The sequence below is a fragment of the Ambystoma mexicanum genome, chromosome 13, assembly GCF_040938575.1.
Source record: "Ambystoma mexicanum isolate Mex_15411 chromosome 13, UKY_AmexF1_1, whole genome shotgun sequence".
NCBI classification, from domain to species: domain Eukaryota; kingdom Metazoa; phylum Chordata; class Amphibia; order Caudata; family Ambystomatidae; genus Ambystoma; species Ambystoma mexicanum.
Window position 1 is genome coordinate 738,935,411 of NC_090938.1, and position 19,761 is coordinate 738,955,171.

Genomic DNA, 19,761 nt, shown 5'->3' on the forward strand with positions numbered 1-19,761 from the left:
TGGCATTCAAGAACAGCAGTTAAACCGGTGTGCTGAATTCCCAAAAGACCAAACCCACTTCTGCATCTACATAGCAAACATCCCCATTTCAATGTCCTCTTCCAATTTCCTTTCTCTACAATGAGAGCACTGAAAATGGTCAACGAGAAACGGACAGGCACTTTTTTTACAAGGTACTGCAGAATACTGGTAAGCAGCTCGTTTCTCCAATCTCCCTTTTCAGCCTCGCTGCCCTTCAGCCTGGGGATTGGCAGAAAGAAATGGTGAAGCAGTGATACACCACAAAGCATCCCCACATTGAAAACAATTCACCAGGCTATAGCAAGTGTCTTGCTACTTCGGGGACCTGTGCTCAAAACACAACAATCGTTTGGTGCAAAGTAACTTTTATAGAAAAAAATCAAATTCTGCTTTGGTGGAAGTTCTGAAACATTATTTTTAAAAATCCCTGGAAACCTTTGTCCTTGATTACACCTATTGCAATTTCTTTAAAAACACATTAAAAAAATAGATTGTGGGGATTTGGTTCTGCCCCCTCGCAGACATATCGAGATTCTGCGCTAAGGGGAGTTAATGAGTCAGCCCTGGAACTCATAACGGTGTTTGGGCTGCATACAGGCATTTTAAATAGTCATGTAAAAATAAAAATAAAATAAAAATAAAGACCAAAAAAAGTTCACTTCATGTCCCCGCATTCCAGTCATCAGGAAAAACACAACATATCTTGGCTGAAGAAGGAGCCCTTCCTTGAAGCGTGTCGGAGCTCTTCCCGTAAGGATGGGAGTTCTGGGGTAAGGTGAGGGCAGGAGGCTGGATCCCACACCCCCCACTTCTATTCTTGAAGTCAGCCAGAGGGCGCTGTGGTGGGGAGGGGTACAGTGTCACCCACAGAATGCCCGAGACCTGTGGCATGAGAAATACCAAAGAGACACCTACCTACTAGGCACATGCACACATGAGAATATATCCCGCAACCTTTCTGGCACTGCAGTTATGCATCTTAAACGCAGAAAAGAAGGGCCAGATTTAGAATTATTCCTTTGTCACATGCCTTGCCCGTTTCCCCACATCTTTTAACATCCTGCTCCTGCTCCGATCCCATTTGGTTTCCCCCTTCTCCGTGGCAGTATTTGCATAAGACAAATGCACTGTGACGAACAAAAATGCAATGACTGAGGAATTCACCCACTCTTCATGCCTCTCCACCCCCACTGCCAATCAGTGTCCCTTTTGTGATCTTCTTTGCACCGCCTCAAGCCCCCCCCCCCCCCTCTTGGCAGGCCCCTTTTCCGCAGGAAGGGCACAACTCACACCGGAGGTGGCCCTTGGAAGTAGGAGTGAGGAGAGGGTGGGCAGGGGTATGGCAAGAGGCAGCAGTCTCTTCCATGGCGCCCACTAGCACGCCTATGTCAGCCATTTCTCAATGCAGGTCTCGTAGACAGTCTGGTTGGAGTGCCAATTGGTGTGAGGCACACCAGGCACAGTGTATCGGGTGATGGCCCGTCGGGAGTCCAGAGTCTTCAGGCCAAAAGCATCCTGCAGGTAGACCTGAAAGAAGAGATCACGTGTTAGACATGTTTAACGTTGGTGGAGGACAGCCAGAAGGATAGCAATGAAAGATGAGCACGAGACAACAACCAGGAAGAGATGAGAAAACAATAAGTACAAATGAAGATAGTGAAAGGGAATATGAAAAGATGGGAAGAGAGAGAAACAGGGACCCAACAAAGAAAAGAGAGAAAGTGAGATGAAAGAAAGATGGCTCACTGCCTCCGGGCCACCCCTTGCACTGGGGTCTGTATCTGTACCCATACAGCTCCCCCCCTTTTTTCTTCCTGCACTTATAAGACCTACCCTGTCTGCTGCCTTAAACCTTGCACTTGCAAATTGCTGGCTGCATTACCACTGTTTGTTGCCTTTATTATTTATTTGTTATTTATCTGTTTCTCCTCTGCTTTGCACTTTCCACCTCTCCCCCCTTCCATGCACTTTTCCCCTCCCCCCTCTCCCATGCACTTGCGCGTTCTGAATGTCACTGCGCCTAGTAAGATCGCTGTTTTGTTCTCCCCTGTGCCCCTCCCTTGCCTTGTCGCGCTCTGAAAAACGTGTACAAGCGCAATAGAAATAAAATATCAATATCAATCAATATCAGTGATTTAAGTAAGTTTAACCTGCCAGTCGCAGACCCTGAATCTGTCAGGCATGGGCGATCATCTTTCCAAGGTAGATAAAATGATGAACAGTATTGGGAAATAAATATAAAAATGCCAAGCATCATGACAGTTTGAGGTACGCCATGTGTATATAGTAAAATCTATCACATATCAGGTCCTCGATTCCAGTTAAGCTTCGCTGTGGCGAAGAGGTCATCTCCTTACAAATGACCTGGATCTCCCGGGGTTACTAGCTGCAGTCCCCCACAGCCCCTTTAGTATCAGGAGCATCACCTGGGTTTCCTGCTAGTATCATCTGCCTCCCCCCAAGCCCCCAGGGTTGCCTGCTGCAGTACCCGCATTAGCGGGACTCTTGAGCATCAGGAGCTTCACCTGGACCTCCAAGGGTTGCCTGTAAGCATTACCTGGCCCTACCAGGTTTGCCTGCGAGCATCACCTGACCCCTCCCCCTCAGGGTTGCCTACTTCATTTTCTGCATTAGCCCCTTTAGCGGGACCCTTGAGCACCAGGAGCTTCACATGGACCCCCCAGGATTGCCTGCGAGAATCGCCTGGCCCTCCCAGGGTTGCCTGCGAGAATCGCCTGGCCCTCCCAGGGTTGCCTGCGAGAATCGCCTGGCCCTCCCAGGGTTGCCTGCGAGAATCGCCTGGCCCTCCCAGGGTTGCCTGCGAGAATCGCCTGGCCCTCCCAGGGTTGCCTGCGAGAATCGCCTGGCCCTCCCAGGGTTGCCTGCTGCAGTCCCCGCATTAGCGGGACTCTTCAGCATCAGGAGCTTCACATGGACCTCCAAGGGTTGCCTGTAAGTATTACCTGGCCCTCCCAGGATTGCCTGCATGCATCACCTGACCCACCTCAGGGTTGCCAGCGAGCATTAGCTGGACCTCCCAGGGTTGCCTGCGAGCATCGCTTGGCCCTCCCAGGGTTGCCTATATCACCTGGCCTACCAGGTTTGCCTGCGAGCATCACCTGACCCCTCCCCCTCAGGGTTGCCTACTTCATTTTCTGCATTAGGCCCTTTAGCGGGACCCTTGAGCACCAGGAGCTTCACATGGACCCCCCAGGGTTGCCTGTGAGAACCGCCTGGCCCTCCCAGGGTTGCCTGCGAGAATCACCTGGCCCTCCCAGGGTTGCCTGCGAGAATCACATTGGCCCTCCCAGGGTTGCCTGCGAGAATCACCTGACCCACCTCAGGGTTGCCAGCGAGCATCACCTGACCCACCTCAGGGTTGCCAGCGAGCATCACCTGGCCCTTCCAGGGTTGCCTGCGAGAATCACCTGGCCCTCCCAGGGTTGCCTGCGAGAATCACCTGGCCCTCCCAGGGTTGCCAGCGAGCATCACCTGACCCACCTCAGGGTTGCCAGCGAGAATCACCTGGCCCTCCCAGGGTTGCCTGCGAGAATCACCTGGCCCTCCCAGGGTTGCCTGCGAGAATCACCTGGCCCTCCCAGGGTTGCCTGCTGCAGTTCCCCACAGTAGATCCTTTCGTGGGTCACATGAAGATCAGGAGCATCACCATATTGGTTTCTCAAGCTTTTCCATCTTATCACCCAACAGCACGTGCACTAATTTGCGCAGTTTGCCATCAAGGAGCGAGGATTCAATCTCCTTTAACTTGGTTAAGAACCGCATTTTATAAATCTGGGTGGGCATCAGGGAAAGGTTAGTCAGCCAGAGACCTTAGGTTGGTGGGCAATGGCTTGATCCTGGTAAATTATGCCGAGGCATCCAACATAAGACCCACCACCTCAGAAAGGGTCAAGGTCTGCAAAATCCAGCTAAACAGGTTCACTGAGAAGATCTCAGACATGTCGTCCAACTTCATGTAGTGTCCCTGCTAACATATACAAATGACCCACAGACCCTCCACAGCCCAGCGACACCAAACATTGACATAAAGATTCTTAATCCCGCACTGCAGAACACACTGTTAATCTGCATGTGCCGACAGGAATGACTGGGGGAAATTCCTGCCATGCTTCCTCTTGGCTTATCCAGGTGCCGGAGGAGGAGGAGGAGGAGGTGGTGCCAGGGCACGTGTTTGTGGTGGGGTGCGCGTGTGTGGTGGGGTGCGTGCATGTCTGTGGTGGGGCGCGTGTGTCTGTGTGTGTGGTGGGACACGTGTGTGGTGGGGTGGGGCGTGTGTGTGTGTGTGTGTGTGTGTGTGTGTGTGTGTGTGTGTGTGTGTGTGTGTGTGTGTGTGTGTGTGTGTGTGTGTGTGTGTGTGTGTGTGTGTGTGTGTGTGTGTGTGTGTGTGTGTGTGTGTGTGTGTGTGTGTGTGTGTGTGTGTGTGTGTGTGTGTGTGTGTGTGTGCGTGTGCATGTGCATGTATCCCTAGGGCTCAGACTATTCAAAAGCACACTAGTTCCAGTGTGTAGCTCTGAAAAGCATTGCTCGCAGGTCTGGGTATATGAGCACACAAGGTGTCATGGGTGTATGTATACACCCATGTCATGCATCACCTGATGGAGTTCTACATGGAAGAGATAATGGGGTGGCCGCATCTCTGCTATGATTCAAGATCAGCATCACACAAGAGAGAGAGAATGTGGCAGGCTTGGGCTTTGTTACTCATTAGGATTCATGCCTGCAGCATGGCCAGGCAGTGCCTATCTGTCTGTGCCATGGATCAGCACTGATCATAGGATGGGCCAGGATAGATGATTCACGGCTAGTAAAACGTGCGTGTAGCTTTGCCTTTGCGCCCTTCAATGTCACCACATGCGCATGTGGGTTTAAAGAAGAGTCACCAGCACAATGCTGCTGGGATATCCCAATAGTAAGTCAGGGCTGAGCAGATGCACCTCCTTCCTGAGCCAGGATTACTAGTTACTATATAGTCCTGGCGATAAACGAATGCCTATAGTTTCTGTTTAGGGATAGCGGGAAACACAGCGATTAGGGTGGGTTTGCACAGAGTAATTAAAGAAGCTGTGGGCATTCAAAAGGATGGACGGCCTCTCACAGCGGTGGCCAATCCTAGAACAGGCATGTCTTCCTCTAGGGTTGCATACATTGCTCTGATAGGATCCCAGCCTTAGGGATGTGCCCAAAGGCGACACCTGGGGCAGTGCCATAACAGGGCGAGCTTTGATTTAGCAGTTCATAAAGCAATGCAATTTAGAGTGCACTTGCTGGCGAACAGGGCCCACAAATGGTGCAGCGATCGCGCTTATGGTCCCACCTGTGGAAACAGAACAAGGAGAACCTGCATCCCAGCAAGAATGTGAAACTAGGCTACAGTTCATTTAGTTCTGTTAGTTTAGATTTGGGATTTTGACATGGGCTTGTATTCTGTGGGGATGTCGAGGACATACCTAGGATTTCAAGACCACGTTACCTACATCTCTCTCTTATTACCAAAGTTTCAGATCCAACTGAAATGACCTACACTCTACCCTGCATGCAGGATCCACTGTGCCTGACGAAAAGATCTCTGCCCTGCAGAGGGCCGTCACTTGGCTCAGAAAGACCTGTTTTTGCGCTTGAAGGGTGATGGCACTCACAGGTAGGCCAAGCAACCTCAATACGGTACTACAGGTTGATAGAGCACACATACCCAGCCTCAGTGAATGGACTGGGCCGACTGCGTGGCCTCATGGGCACCTCAAAATAAAGGCAGATCCTAAGACTCCTGGTGTTTCTAGGTCAGATATGTGTCCAAAGGTGCAACTCAGGACCCACCAGAGGATAGGATGTGGCGACAAAGTCAGGCCGTCTACCCACTTGATGCAAGTCCGACAGGTCTATTGACCTCAGATCACTACTTGACGTGAGGGTTGTGCGACTTAGTAAAGGGATCGAGCACCTTTCCTACCATCGTGTACATGGCAATGTAAGCCTCTGCAGAAAGAGGGTGAATTTAGCGCTAGGGAAAGGTGCCACACATTCCTGGGATAGGGAGGATCTCGAAGGATGGGAGCATGTCTTCACCACCCCTGCTCCCCACCTACCTCCTGCTCGTGCATGTCCATCACGGTCTCGTTCTGGTTGTAAAAGCCAAATTGACTGAGGAGAAAGAAAATGGAAAGGTCAGCCAATAATCGCCTACATTTCAAGCCCCCGTACTGTGCTTTTGAGCCCGGTGCACATCACTGCATATGCTGCATGTACCTTCCACCCTGCACACAGTGTCTGTTACTGGGCTCTGCCCTGGCCTTCTCTAGACACCATAGTATCAATCACACATTGCATGCTCCGGTGTTCTCTTCTCCCCACACCCGTGCATTACTGTATATGCAGCAGAAGCCACATGCTCCCTCCTTGCCTTTAGCCCACACTCGGTTATGTTGCATGCACCACAATATTACAGTGCCCTCTCCTTCCCAACAGCATGTATCGCTACAGACTCGCCGATGATCCTATGCTCTCTCCTTGCCGCCTGCATGCACCAGGTCATCATAGAGCGCAATATTCTGCCACATTACTACAGACACAGCAGGGTGCCCGTTTCATCACTTTCCCTCCTGCCCACACTGCTCCCGTCACCCCATCCTTACTCCCCAACTCACACCAACGTGTTCATCATTTTCTATCCTAGTACTTCCTACTACTTTCCCTGTACAACACGATGCCCTTCCCCCAACCTCTTCATAGACTCCTCTTTTCAATTACCATTTCTCTCATTGCATGCTCCTTTGGACCCTCTGTGCCCCCCGGCTCTGCCTCCGCATTGCCCCTTTCCCAGGTTCATGCCTCTCTGCTACAGCTTACCTGGACTGCCAGGGTGTGATGACCCCATCGTCTGGACCGCCGATCAAAACCATCCTCCGGATTCTCAGGAAATTCTTTTTCCAGTCTGCGGGGAGAGGGGAAAATGTGTGAGTCTACCAAGCTGAGAAAGTGGATGGAAACCTCCAGCCACCATCTCTATAGAGGAATGGAGCAAAGACCTGTATATGCCAGGAGTACTGCTAGGCCCTTGAAGCCTGAGGATTATTGCCTTTGGTCTGAGTTCCAAGCTCTCAAAACCAATACATTTCGCTATAGTGCATACACAGGCATAAACTAAAACTACACCTTAAAATGTAGGCAAATCAAATCAGAAAGGAAATGATATATTCAATGAGGAATGTCCAGTCATTATAAGGAAGGATACGATCAGAAGTGGTTTGGCTTAAGGTCCCTCAGCTAGACTGTGACCTCTTGGAGAGGCTCATTTCAGTAGACTCACAGTTTGGGATGCAGTTACACTTGCCTTTAGACTATGCCGTACATGCATGAAGGCTTCATTGCACGTGTGTGGTTGGCAGTCCTCCTGGTAACCTGCCAATGTCTGCACCCAGATCTCGCGCCCAGACGTTCTCTCCCATTCTAGACCAGTGGTTTCCCTTATGTATATGCAGAGTATGGACTATTCACTGGTTTGGTTGCCTGGCAAACTATACCAAGCTTCCGATTGGCTCTTGACAGGTGAAGGGATTTTGTTGTGCTTCGGTCTCAGTTCACAGTACAATCCTTTGCACAGTCTTTCATGCTATGCTTTTCTGAGTCTTTTGGGGACTCTTGGCCATTTTAAGACACATTTGGTGGCTCAGTTAGTGTGTGATGGTTGGGCACTTGGATTGATCATACATTTTTTACTTTGTGTCATGGTATCCTCCCTGCCTCAGTGGCCTTTCTGTGGTTATTCTGACAGTCTCTCCTGGGATCTCCCTCTATGTGGTGTGACACTCATACCCTCCATCCTCAAACAGACCTCTCTAAAAGGCAAACATCATTTCTTGAACCTCAACTATCCTTACTTTGTGTTTACAGCAAATCCTCTGCAGACTCTGGAAGGCCCCCCTCCCACTCCATGTTACCTCAGTGACATCAACTATCAAGGAAGGCCCTACTTGCAATGCCCATCTTGAAAGGTTGGTACGTTTCTCTAATAATAAATAGTTATGCAGAACCAAGGGTATATAGCAGTATGGACAACCGCTCTAGTTTGGAAAATCCTGACGCTAGCCTTATCCTGTAAAAGTTGACAGACACAGGACAAATTACTTATCTGTAGAAATAGTTTTGCAGGTTCAGGCTCACTAGGTTGGTTTTCAACAACCACTTGATGGGCAGAGTACACTAAATATGTGAATGCAGAAAAGGTAAGTGCTTCAATCTTCAAGTTTCACCCCGAGGACGCATTCCTTTAAGTGCAGGATCTGTATACACGACCAGTAGATAATGGCTTACTCCAAGTCCCCCTTTCACTGGTCACTGCCTCTGTAGTTCACTTACTAGTGGCGTTGGGGCAGTTGCTCTCCGAGTTCAGAAGGGCCAGGTACTCACTCCTATTCAAGTACAGGTCGTGATGATGGGGATCTAGAAACCAAGATTAAAACACAAAATATACAGGCTGTTACGATCATACAGGAAAGCAGCAATGCAAGGAATAGAAAGATCTAGGCAGAGGGCGATTAAACCAGACTTAGCATCGAAATACCAAACTACTGGGCAGCGCTCAAGAAAGCTGAACATAGGCAACTGGGGCAGGCACAGTAATAATGGCAGCACTTGCGAGATTGCACAGATAACACAAGTTCCCATATAAACCAGACTTAGCATCGAAATACAAAACTACTGGGCAGCGTTCAAGAAAGCTGAACATAGGCAACTGGGCCAGGCACAGTAATAATGGCAGCACTTGAGAGATTGCACAGATAACACAAGTTCCCATATAAACCAGACTTAGCATCGAAATACAAAACTACTGGGCAGCGCTCAAGAAAGCTGAACATAGGCAACTGGGCCAGGCACAGTAATAATGGCAGCACTTGAGAGATTGCACAGATAACACAAGTTCCCATATAAACCAGACTTAGCATCGAAATACAAAACTACTGGGCAGCGCTCAAGAAAGCTGAACATAGGCAACTGGGGCAGGCACAGTAATAATGGCAGCACTTGAGAGATTGCACAGATAACACAAGTTCCCATATAAACCAGACTTAGCATGCAAATACAAAACTACTGGGCAGCGCTCAAGAAAGCTGAACATAGGCAACTGGGGCAGGCACAGTAATAATGGCAGCACTTGAGAGATTGCACAGATAACACAAGTTCCCATACAAAGCAGGCTTAGCATGCAAATACAAAACTACTGGGCAGCGCTCAAGAAAGCTGAACATAGGCAACTGGGGCAGGCACAGTAATAATGGCAGCACTTGAGAGATTGCACAGATAACACAAGTTCCCATATAAAGCAGGCTTAGCATGCAAATACAAAACTACTGGGCAGCGTTCAAGAAAGCTGAACATAGGCAACTGGGGCAGGCACAGTAATAATGGCAGCACTTGAGAGATTGCACAGATAACACAAGTTCCCATATGAAGCAGGCGTAGGCATGCAAATACAAAACTACTGGGCAGCGCTCAAGAAAGCTGAACATAGGCAACTGGGGCAGGCACAGTAATAATGGCAGCACTTGCGAGATTGCACAGATAACACAAGTTCCCATATAAACCAGACTTAGCATGCAAATACAAAACTACTGGGCAGCGTTCAAGAAAGCTGAACATGGGCAACTGGGGCAGGCACAGTAATAATGGCAGCACTTGAGAGATTGCACAGATAACACAAGTTCCCATATAAAGCAGGCTTAGCATGCAAATACAAAACTACTGGGCAGCGCTCAAGAAAGCTGAACATAGGCAACTGGGGCAGGCACAGTAATAATGGCAGCACTTGCGAGATTGCACAGATAACACAAGTTCCCATATAAACCAGACTTAGCATGCAAATACAAAACTACTGGGCAGCGTTCAAGAAAGCTGAACATAGGCAACTGGGGCAGGCACAGTAATAATGGTAGCACTTGAGAGATTGCACAGATAACACAAGTTCCCATATAAAGCAGACTTAGCATGCAAATACAAAACTACTGGGCAGCGTTCAAGAAAGCTGAACATAGGCAACTGGGGCAGGCACAGTAATAATGGCAGCACTTGAGAGACTGCACAGATAACACAAGTTCCCATATAAAGCAGGCGTAGGCATTGATCCAAAATGTTTTAATTCTTCATGGTTAAAAATCAACAATCCTATTCTGTCACACAGCCAATGATTAATTTCATAAGACAACTGCTCTCACTAGCACAGAAAACAACAACAACAAAAAACCAGAGGCAGCGACGCATTATTTAGAACATGAATAAATTAATATAGGCACCAAGTAATGCCATATGTTTCTGTAAATTCAAAAGAAGGGGATTGTAAAATTGTGGAAAATAATTATGGAAAAGTAGAGCGCCTGTTCTTTTTGGCTGGTTGTCGTCTCTGGGTTTTCAGTTCTTCGTATAAGTGTTGAAATAAAGCAAGAATGATCTTCCTTGGCTTGGAATTTTATTGTATAGGTACTAAATAAGCTTACCATGTCAATATAGCATGATCGTGGTTTGCTGGTGGCTGACACTTTGAGGCCTCCAGGAGTTTCACGTGTGTGTGTACGTGTGTGTGTGTACGTGTGTGTGTGTACGTGTGTGTGTGTACGTGTGTGTGTGTACGTGTGTGTGTACGTGTGTGCGTGTACGTGTGTGCGTGTGCGTGTGCGTGTGCGTGTGCGTGTGCGTGTGCGTGTGCGTGTGCGTGTGCGTGTGCGTGTGCGTGTGTGTGTGTGTGTGTGTGTGTGTGTGTGTGTGTGTGTGTGTGTGTACAGGGGGACCACGTGGGAGAGGGCAAGCTTCAGGGAGACAGAAACAGACTCAATCAAGATAACCATTCAGTCATACCTTTTAATGACAAACGTGTGCCTTTGCAACAGTCCTATGTTACCGACTGTAATACAGATACCGATTTCCCAGGTTTTTCTAGCTCAAAACCTAATTTACTCCCCCCACCCCCTTTTTAGTACTGAGGCAAGAAAGAGGGATGGAATAATGAGGATGACTAGTCATGGTAAGCGCGTTCTAGTCTTTGGAAATTGCAGAGAAAGACCAGGACATTTAAAAGCAACACAGGTGAACCAAATGAGGAAGAACGAGAGAGCCAGAGACTGGAGAGGCAACAGACTTGTGCTGACACTTTGGAGGAGGCAGAAGGTCAGTAGGCTGCAGAGGCAAACGGGCACAGTGTGCAGAAGAGCCATGTCGGGAGAAGTTTGCTGCATTTCAACTGTGGGCAGCCGGAGCTGCTGAGGACAGAGGAAGACAAAGCGAGATGCGAACAACTCACCAGGGGTACTGCCAGTCAAAGGGCCGGGAGCGCAGACCCTGGGGAAACACCAGGAATGTTCAAGACGCAATCGACAACAACTAAGCTCAGGGAGAGTGAGCAGGTTATCGGGGCGCTTCTGAACGAATTCTGTGTACCACGTACTACACAAGAGAGCCCAAGAGATATTATTACTGATACGAGCATTGTTGACAGTGCAAGCCTAACTAAAAGGCAAAGAAATGATTACTGATACAAACTTTGTAGAAGGAACGTGCCCAAATAAAGGCAGAGACATTGTCAAAGGAACAAGGCTAGTTAAAGTCAGAGATGTTATTACTGATACAAACATTCTTGAAGGACCAAGCCAAAGTAAAAGCAGTGCAAGTATCACTGAAACTAATATTGTTGAAAGAAAGAGCCTAAGTAAAGGTTGTGCTATTATTATAAACATTATTGAAAGAAAGAGCCTAAGGAAGGACAGTGAAATCATTGCAAGTACTAACACTGTTAAGAGCAAGAGCCTAAATAAAGGCAGTGGAAGTAAAAAAAGGGTTTTTGACCCGATATTGGAGAAGTGTTATAAACTGGGTAAAAGAGAAAGTGAACAAAGAGCGCAGAAGCCCTGGCAGGTTAGTGAACTAAGCAACTAATGAGACTGGGACTCGCACCCAAGCAAGAAAGTGACAATACCATGGCAGGCGAGTAAACCCGGGGTAAGTAGACAAAGGATAAAAGGGAAGGTCCATACCCCCTTTTCAGGATCAAGGAACAATACCCTGGCAGGAGAGTATACCAGGGAAGGAAGCAGGAACAAGGAACACTACCCTACCAAGAGTGTATACCAGTGTTAGGGGGAATTCTCTTCTAAGGCTAATTTCCCTTACCTATAGAGTCCCCCAGCAACTTTGCTGGATTTGAAGGGTTTATTTGTTTCTCCTGCTAAGAGTGAGACCATTTTTTCCCCACTCTTAGACGGATTGCTGGTGTGTGTTTTAGGCTATCTTGTGTGCTTATGCTCTATGGGGGTTTTTCTCACCCTCATGGGAATCATCTTTTTACATGTGTGGTACACAGCACCCTCCGTGCTGTACCACAGGGGTGTTAAAGCGACCCACAAATAGACTCCATACCCTGGGACGGACTACTGTCTCCCAGGGCATGTAAAGCCCCCATTGACTTTACTAGTCAATTCCTATGAACAAAACCAGTACAACCCATCTTACTATGGAGGTACTGGGAAGAGTTAATAGTTTTTCCCTAGTGTTCATTTTCGAGGTGGTACCGTACAGTCCCTCTCTCAAAAGTTTCTGGCTGGTGGCAGTGGTTACTACCGTAAATATTCGACCGCAAATATTTCCCTATGAGATTTTCCCATTGCTGGAGGTAACCACTTTTACTGACAGCCTCTAACATACTGCCGGTTTATTTTAATATTAACTTTACTCCAGTAGGTTTTTATTGCCAGAACTTTGATTACATTTCTTTCTCGTGTCTTTCTCTAAAATCCTAACCCAGGTCGGGGATCCTTTGTTCGTCCTTTTGGCGGGCTTCTGCACAGAAGCCCTCCTCTCGGTGCCACGGAGTCTGGGGTAGACAGGATGTGTGGGAGGGTGGGGGGAAATAGGCACCCTGGACAGGGTTACCTAAGCAACCCAAGTCGCACTCTGCCCTGATAGGCTAGGGGGTGGGTGGGTCTCCCGCCAGGAGAGCCACCCCACTGTGACAGCTAGGCTGTATGAATGGGGGTCTTGCTGCATAAAAGCAGGGTCCTGAGGACTGGAGGACAAAACGTTGCCACTTTAACTAAGAAGCTGAAGAGGAGAGAAGCTAAAGACATCTGCAACGACTGAACCACCGGTGAAGCCCTGCTGCAGATCCTCACCACTTTTCTCCGACGACTCGAGAAGATCTTCACCTGCAAGAGTCTTCTTCCCATGAGCTGGTGGGGTCAACCAGTTCACCAATCGCCTTCCAGGACCTGCCTTGGTCGAATCGCCAGTGCCAAGCACTAGGAGACCGGATAGCCAGGCACCCGTCCACCGCGACCGCGATTTAAAGGAGCGTACCTTTTATTCGTTTGGTTTCATCCCTGGGCAATGCAGTAACTCGAACCTTCCTCCACGACGAGAGCCTCTGTTCCTCTGCTGGATATCCCGAACTGCAGGAACTGCCAGGAACTACCGCCACCGCAGAAGCCTCTTCCACTTTCAAGGTACATTGTTCCGCCAGGCCTCCCGTTTCGTTGGGTACTGCTAAAGGTGTTTTAAATCCTTTACCTAACTACTGGGTTGGCCGCCCCTTTCATCTAACATTGTCTTTCACCTTCTGCAACCGCCTTTTCAAATCGTTAAACAAAGACTTGACTGCAGCTACTAGAAAATGTTGCTCCTGGGCACTTTGCCCTGTACCACTGACTCTGGCACAGGCCTATTGACTCTGGCTAAATCTGTTACAACTGCCTTCTCTAGATTGCTTCTCACCTAGAAATGTGTTGGTGCACCTAACTCTTATAACCACCTTTTCCTTCCCTCTTTTTATACGTGTGAAGTGCCATTTTTCTCGGTTTTCACCTCAGTATTGCATATGCTAAATTACTGCCTTGCCTAACTTGTTCACAATCTTCTTGGGAAGTGTTGCTGGTGTGTTAAAGAGTACAGACCTGTATAACTTGTCCTTTCCCTCCCTTTTAAGAAATTGTTAGAGTGCCATTTCTCCTTGGTTTTCACTGTGCCGTTTTTCTCAGTTTTCACTCTTGCTCAAACTTTTCTACGATTTAAATAGGGAGTTGTGTATACTTTTCTTGACTGATTTAACTTGCTTTTATAATAGTGAATTGTGTGTGAACATCAGTGTGTAAAATATATATATATATTCTCTTTGATACCAAGCTTTGGTCAGTGTTTCCTTGTTCCATAGGTACTGTAGCCCTAATGTGTAAACCCTGAATACTGCTCATCTCCCTCTTGAGATAAGTGACTGCTTAGCCACAGCTACCAACTAAATCTTTGTGGTACAGACTGATACCAAAGGGGATTTATTGCATATACCTGTAGTCTTAATCTTCTGTAGCGGTCCCTAAGGGAACTGCACAGGATTCTGCCTAACAACCAGGGAAGGAAGAAGAATTGATAAAGTTCAGGGGTCAGAACCCTAAATGTGAAAGTGTGCATCAGACAAGGGAAGACTCGCCCCCCTTTAAGGACTCCAGTGACAAAGCAAGAAACTATGTAGAAAGGGAAGAGCCTTATCCCTTTAAGGAATTCAGATAAGAAACAAAACAGTGGAACCCAGTGGAACCCAGTGTAAATCAGGTATAGAAGGACGAATAAGTGAATAATTCTTAAATTGTGGAATAGCGAAAAAGGAGGGCAGCCATACCCCTTTTAAAGAGGCAAGAGAGAGAGTAAAGACCACTGAATATAGAAAGGAGTGCTCAAGGAGAGAGTGATCTTCTTGGGAAACATTGGAACGTTATTGACTGTGCCAGAAGCACCAAAAGGATTGAAAGAAACATGGGTAAATGGGGGGGAGGGGAGAACCCCTAGTTCCTGGTGGGACATTATTTCCTTTTCTTTTATGCACTTTAGAAATGTATGTTTGGAACTTCGAGAGGAAGCTATACCTTTATAGCTCAAAGAAATCCCCATTTTGACCTTGTATTTAGTTTAGCATGTAAGGGTCAGTTTAGAGTCTTTGACGGAGGGCAGAGGACACTTTATTTGTTAAGCATCCCGACACAGACGTTCATTAGCTTTGGTGGGCAGGGAAACCCCTCAGACATAGGGGCATGCAGGATTTCCCCAACCCCTCTTATTATTTTGACAATGGAAGTGCTGTTTAAAACTCGAAATGTAACTTTCTGTTCGACTCTTACTCATGACCACTTACAAGTGACATATTCAAGTCTTGCGTTTAATTGTGTTGACACATTTGTTACATGAATTGAATGGTTTGGGTTATTGTGTTGGTTTCAGCTTCTTGGCGTGGGGAAGTAGGAATACACAAAGATACTGCAAGGAATGTAAGTGGTGAATAGTGGGAGGGAAATGTAGATGAGGGGGTAGAGGAAGGTTGAAAGTAGGGATTGGTTTACGGACTTCATTCAGAGGAAGGGGACAGAACTAGTCTAGACACAGTAAGGAGAGCAATAATGGGCTGATGGGGTAGAAGAAGCCTGGTGTCACAGATCGGACCAGGGGCATTGATAGTGCAGCCAAACACTAAAATCACCTGGGAGATATCAGAGTAGGACGTGCTACCCCGGTCAATGCAAATGTATGCAATGGGAGGTGAACCCCTGAAGGGACACTCAGACATCTAAATCACAAATGGCGATGAGCCTCTCAACACTGTAGATTAAGACGTGCACATACGGACCTGAAGGGCACATGCCACCAAGCTCTCACCCACAATACACATGTTCCCATAGTGCCACTGGGTGGGTTCCTTACCGTTCCAATAGTTACAGATGGAGAATGTCTGGCCCATGTGCTTGTAGCAGAATCGATACAGGTTTGACTTCACATACTGCGGGAAGAGGCGGGACAGGTAATCCGTGTCTGAAAAGATGCAAAGGGGGGGGGGGGGAAGGTCATCTTTGGGGAGAGATTTTTGCACTGCATTGACATTGCAAACACTCATCTGTGAGGCGGGAAGAGCTTACAGAACAATGTTGCTCCTCTTCTTGCTCATGGTGCAGGTCTACAGGATACCCAAGACAAAGTGGCACCTGTGCCCAAAGGCCAGGCTTCGGTTCTGTAGTGCAGAAGCCTCCCCAGATGCACACACAATCGACTGGCCACTGTACCCACCAGCACACTATGGGACAAGCTGCAGAATCCATACCCGCCAGCACCCTAGGGCGCAAGCTGCAGCCTCTGACTCTAGGCCCGATAGAAGATCTTCATTTCCCTCTTCAAATTCAGCCTCCCATATGGGTGCCACTGGGTCATGTGTTTGCCCAATCACAATAAAGTCTAGCATTACGTGACATGGCCCAACCTTTAAGAATCACCATGTAGTCAAGGTTCCGCTGCCTTTTTAATTTGTCCACTTCATTCCCTTACCTCCTGTAACCAACCACATTCACCTTTATGCCCAGTCTTTTCTTGACTTTGGCTGTGCCACGCTTACCTCAGGCCTGGCAGTCACATAATTAACTTGTGGGAGTGTAACCTGGGATACCCAGGCATATAAGCCCCCAGCCCAAACACACTCTCAATCCCCTCCTGCATTCACCATGAGATTCTGTACTAACTTACAAGTCTCCAAATCTGCCTCCATGCACAACCCAATTATCACAACACTTAGGACTTGTCTGTCTCCTCCCTTTTGCAGAAGCATGATCCACCAAAGAGGGCTGGCGCACACCCATGCTATCACAAAACACTCTTCCCTTGGCATCTTTTCCTTCCTGTGTTTGTAGTATTCACTTCCCTCTTTCACATCCTCTTGTCTTCCCTGCACTCATTTTCTTTCTTCCAATAGACTAAGGTAGAATCCATTAGGCTCGCCACTATATCCAAAAACAAAAAGTAGTGGAAAACGAGCAGTGGACCGCGGATAAGACCCTGGTTCTGCTAGCTCAGTATGTGTGTCCTGGTGCACGTGTCAAAGTCTGCCAAATATAAGATTGTGGACCGTCCTTTTAACATCTCAGTCCACTTTAGGAAAAAGCTAGTAAAGTCAAATTAGATACACCAGAGTGTGTGAAGCCTGGGCAGCCCAACCAATCCATGAATAGGAAACATCACACCCAGCTGCAGTTCCTTACCACAGGCCTGGGTCCGAGGAGTTTGGAGTAACAGAGCAGCAAGTGGAGGCTCTTGAGTTGCCAGAGGAGTTTGGGTGTAGGAGGTGATTGGAGTACAGGGGGGGGGGGGCAACAAGAATGGTTGAACGAGTTAAGAGTGAAGAGGAGGAAAGGACGCAGAAGAGGTCAGGAGGTGAAAAAGAAGAGGGAAAGGGAAAAACTGTAACAGAGGGAGGTGCAGAAGTTGGAAAGAGAATAGAAGCAGTTGGCGGAAAGGTGAAGAAAGAGAAGTGAGAGAGCAGGATAGTGGGAAGTCCCCTAGAAGCATAGGGACAGTAATAGACAGAGTAACACAAAAAAACCTATTTGTTGTCTGGGAGGAGGGATCACATGGCAAAATGTTGAGGAATCTAGAAAACAGCCAGCTGGAGGACTAGAAAATGGGTCTAGTGCCATGCCCTTAGGCACATACAAACATTGGCTCTGCAAAGAGGGGAGCAAAAAATGGTTGGGAGTGGGAGGTTATAAGTTCCAGACCCTTAGGCAGGACAATAAACCAAAATACAACCAGGCACCTAGACATGCTCTGGCCCATGTCACTTCTGGGAGATGTCATAGATCCTGATCAAGAAGTAACTAGAGCTGCAACAAGAGTACCCGAGGCATCTTGGCAACGCTATCCACCCAGGGGCTTGCAGGTAAGGCCACTCACCACCAAGACATCGTTTAACAGAGCAACTCTGTGCAGGAGACTGCGTCAGACTGGGCTGAGACAGTTTCATGCAGACACACTGGCCCCAGGTGATATCAGGAACAAGAATCTATGCACAAGACACCTTTGCTTCTGAATAGGGAAACCCGATAGGTTAACTTGGTTTGCCACTGCAACCCCTACCCTGTAAAGCAACCAGGAGGTGGGGGGTTGGGCGGGACCTCAAGAGGTGAAACAAGGATCCCAGTTGCCACCAGGAAGACTCCTAGATAGTCCTGGCCGAGCCGGACAAGAATCCCATTTAGGCATAACTTCTCCAGCATGGGGTCTGGCATGGATTCACATGCTCATGAATATTCCCCGTCGTCAGGCTGGGAATCCTCGGTAAAGAAAAAATCAGTATCAGTTTCGTTTCTGCTCTGTCTTTCGTAGTAATAACCAATCACTGGTCTCTGCGTCATACTGACCACAGCCAATGACTGCCCTCTACCTAAGCACCGCCTCCGGCAGCCATCTTCAGATTTTTACCGCACGTTCATGTGTTGGGATCCTCGTGCTATTGCTCTCGAGCGTTAGTGCTAATTTTTCACGTTTTTTTCTCAAAACTTCGTTTTTTCCGGTCAAAAGAGCCTCAAGCTCCACCGACTCTCCATCCGATCAACGGGGACCCGTGTCGGATTCGTCTGCGCCCCTCAAGGGTGAAGATTTCGTCGAGCTACGTTTTGGAGGACTCCAGAAGCTTCTCAGGCCCGGACATGGCCCAGGAGAAGGGAAGCTCGACGCCCGGAAAGCTGTTCAGGGTCTGCCCTGGATGCCAGCTGCAGAACGTCTTTAAGGAGGACGAACACTCCTTTTGTCTCTACTGCTTACATGAGGACAAGACGCACGTGGAGAAGGACTGTGCGTTTTGCGGCAATATGTCGGAGCGGACCATGAAGGACCGCCACCAACGCCTCGCCAACTGGCTGGAAGGGAAGAGCCCGTCAGGCGAGAAGAAAAGGAAGAAATCCGAGCGGTCTTCTAAGACCTTTGAGGACACCCCGGCGACGGGGGTCCAACACAAGGCCAAGCACCGCGAGTCTGCTGGCACCGGGAGCGCCGAATGGTCGGGCTCTACGGGCGCCAGGCAGGGCGCACCCTCCCCGGCACCTTCAGCCACGAGCCAACGCTCTGGGTCGGGTAAGAGGAAGGGCGAGCACCCGGCGAAGCTCCTGGAGAGGCCCCGGTCGAGCTCGAAGGCCCCATCGGAGGGGGAGCGAGGCAGTGTCCCCCCCCCCTCAAGGATAAGGCGGTGAGCACACCTAAGGTGGTGAAGGCCTTAATCCATCCGGCCAAGCCCTCTATCGATACTGTCGCGGCGGCCCTGGCTCAGCCTGTGGAGGCTACACCAGTGGTGGCGACCTCAGGGCTCAGAGTCTCCCTGCCACCTCGGAGGGAGTCCTCTTTTGTGCCCATCGATAGGACCCCCGTGAAATCCCCGGCGGGGAAGAAAAAGGGGGGGCAGGGCGTCGTCGTAGATTCGGCTTCGGAGGAAGAGCTGATCGAGGTCTTAAGCCACGGCCTTGGTGTAGATGAAGACCGGCCCGTCGGGATGGAGCCCGACGCAGGTGACGACGACAGCGTCGAGGGTGCCGACGGGGCTCCTGATCGCCCGTCGGATTCCCCTCTGCCAGCGCCGCAAGACAACTCGGTGGCCATTTTGTTGGCTATACAGTCCTTATGCTCAGAGATAAGGACGAGACTACCGTTGCCGACGGAGGAGCCTCTCCCGTCGGGGGATCCTGAACCGGGACCTTCGGGTGTTCCCCCTCCCAAGAAAAGAAGGATTCACCCTCCACCTCCTTTTCAGCCGTCGCGACCCGTCCAGCCCTCCTCCCCGTCCGCCCGAGGGGATGATACGGGGACTGACACGGCAGCGACGGGTACGGGCAACGAGGTATACGACGAGGATCTCCCGTCGTCACCTCCCACCAGGGCCTCTCAGCCCGA

At 49.0% G+C, this 19,761-nt stretch overlaps 1 protein-coding gene across 2 annotated transcripts in view; it reads right to left on the reverse strand.

Annotated features, from left to right (window-relative positions):
* Nucleotides 1-375: 375 nt before the first annotated feature.
* PPT2 (palmitoyl-protein thioesterase 2) overlaps nucleotides 376-19,761 on the reverse strand; it is a 129,991-nt gene continuing 110,605 nt past the window's right edge. The window contains exons 5-9 of one of the 2 annotated variants that reach the window (XM_069635019.1): nucleotides 15,760-15,867; nucleotides 8,395-8,478; nucleotides 6,886-6,970; nucleotides 6,126-6,180; nucleotides 376-1,548 (exon numbers count right to left, since the gene is read on the reverse strand). In XM_069635019.1, the coding sequence (XP_069491120.1) occupies nucleotides 1,405-1,548; nucleotides 6,126-6,180; nucleotides 6,886-6,970; nucleotides 8,395-8,478; nucleotides 15,760-15,867 (476 nt within the window). In that variant the 3' untranslated portion in view covers nucleotides 376-1,404. The remainder of the gene's footprint in view (nucleotides 1,549-6,125; nucleotides 6,181-6,885; nucleotides 6,971-8,394; nucleotides 8,479-15,759; nucleotides 15,868-19,761) is intronic. The other variant, XM_069635020.1, reaches the window with a different exon arrangement.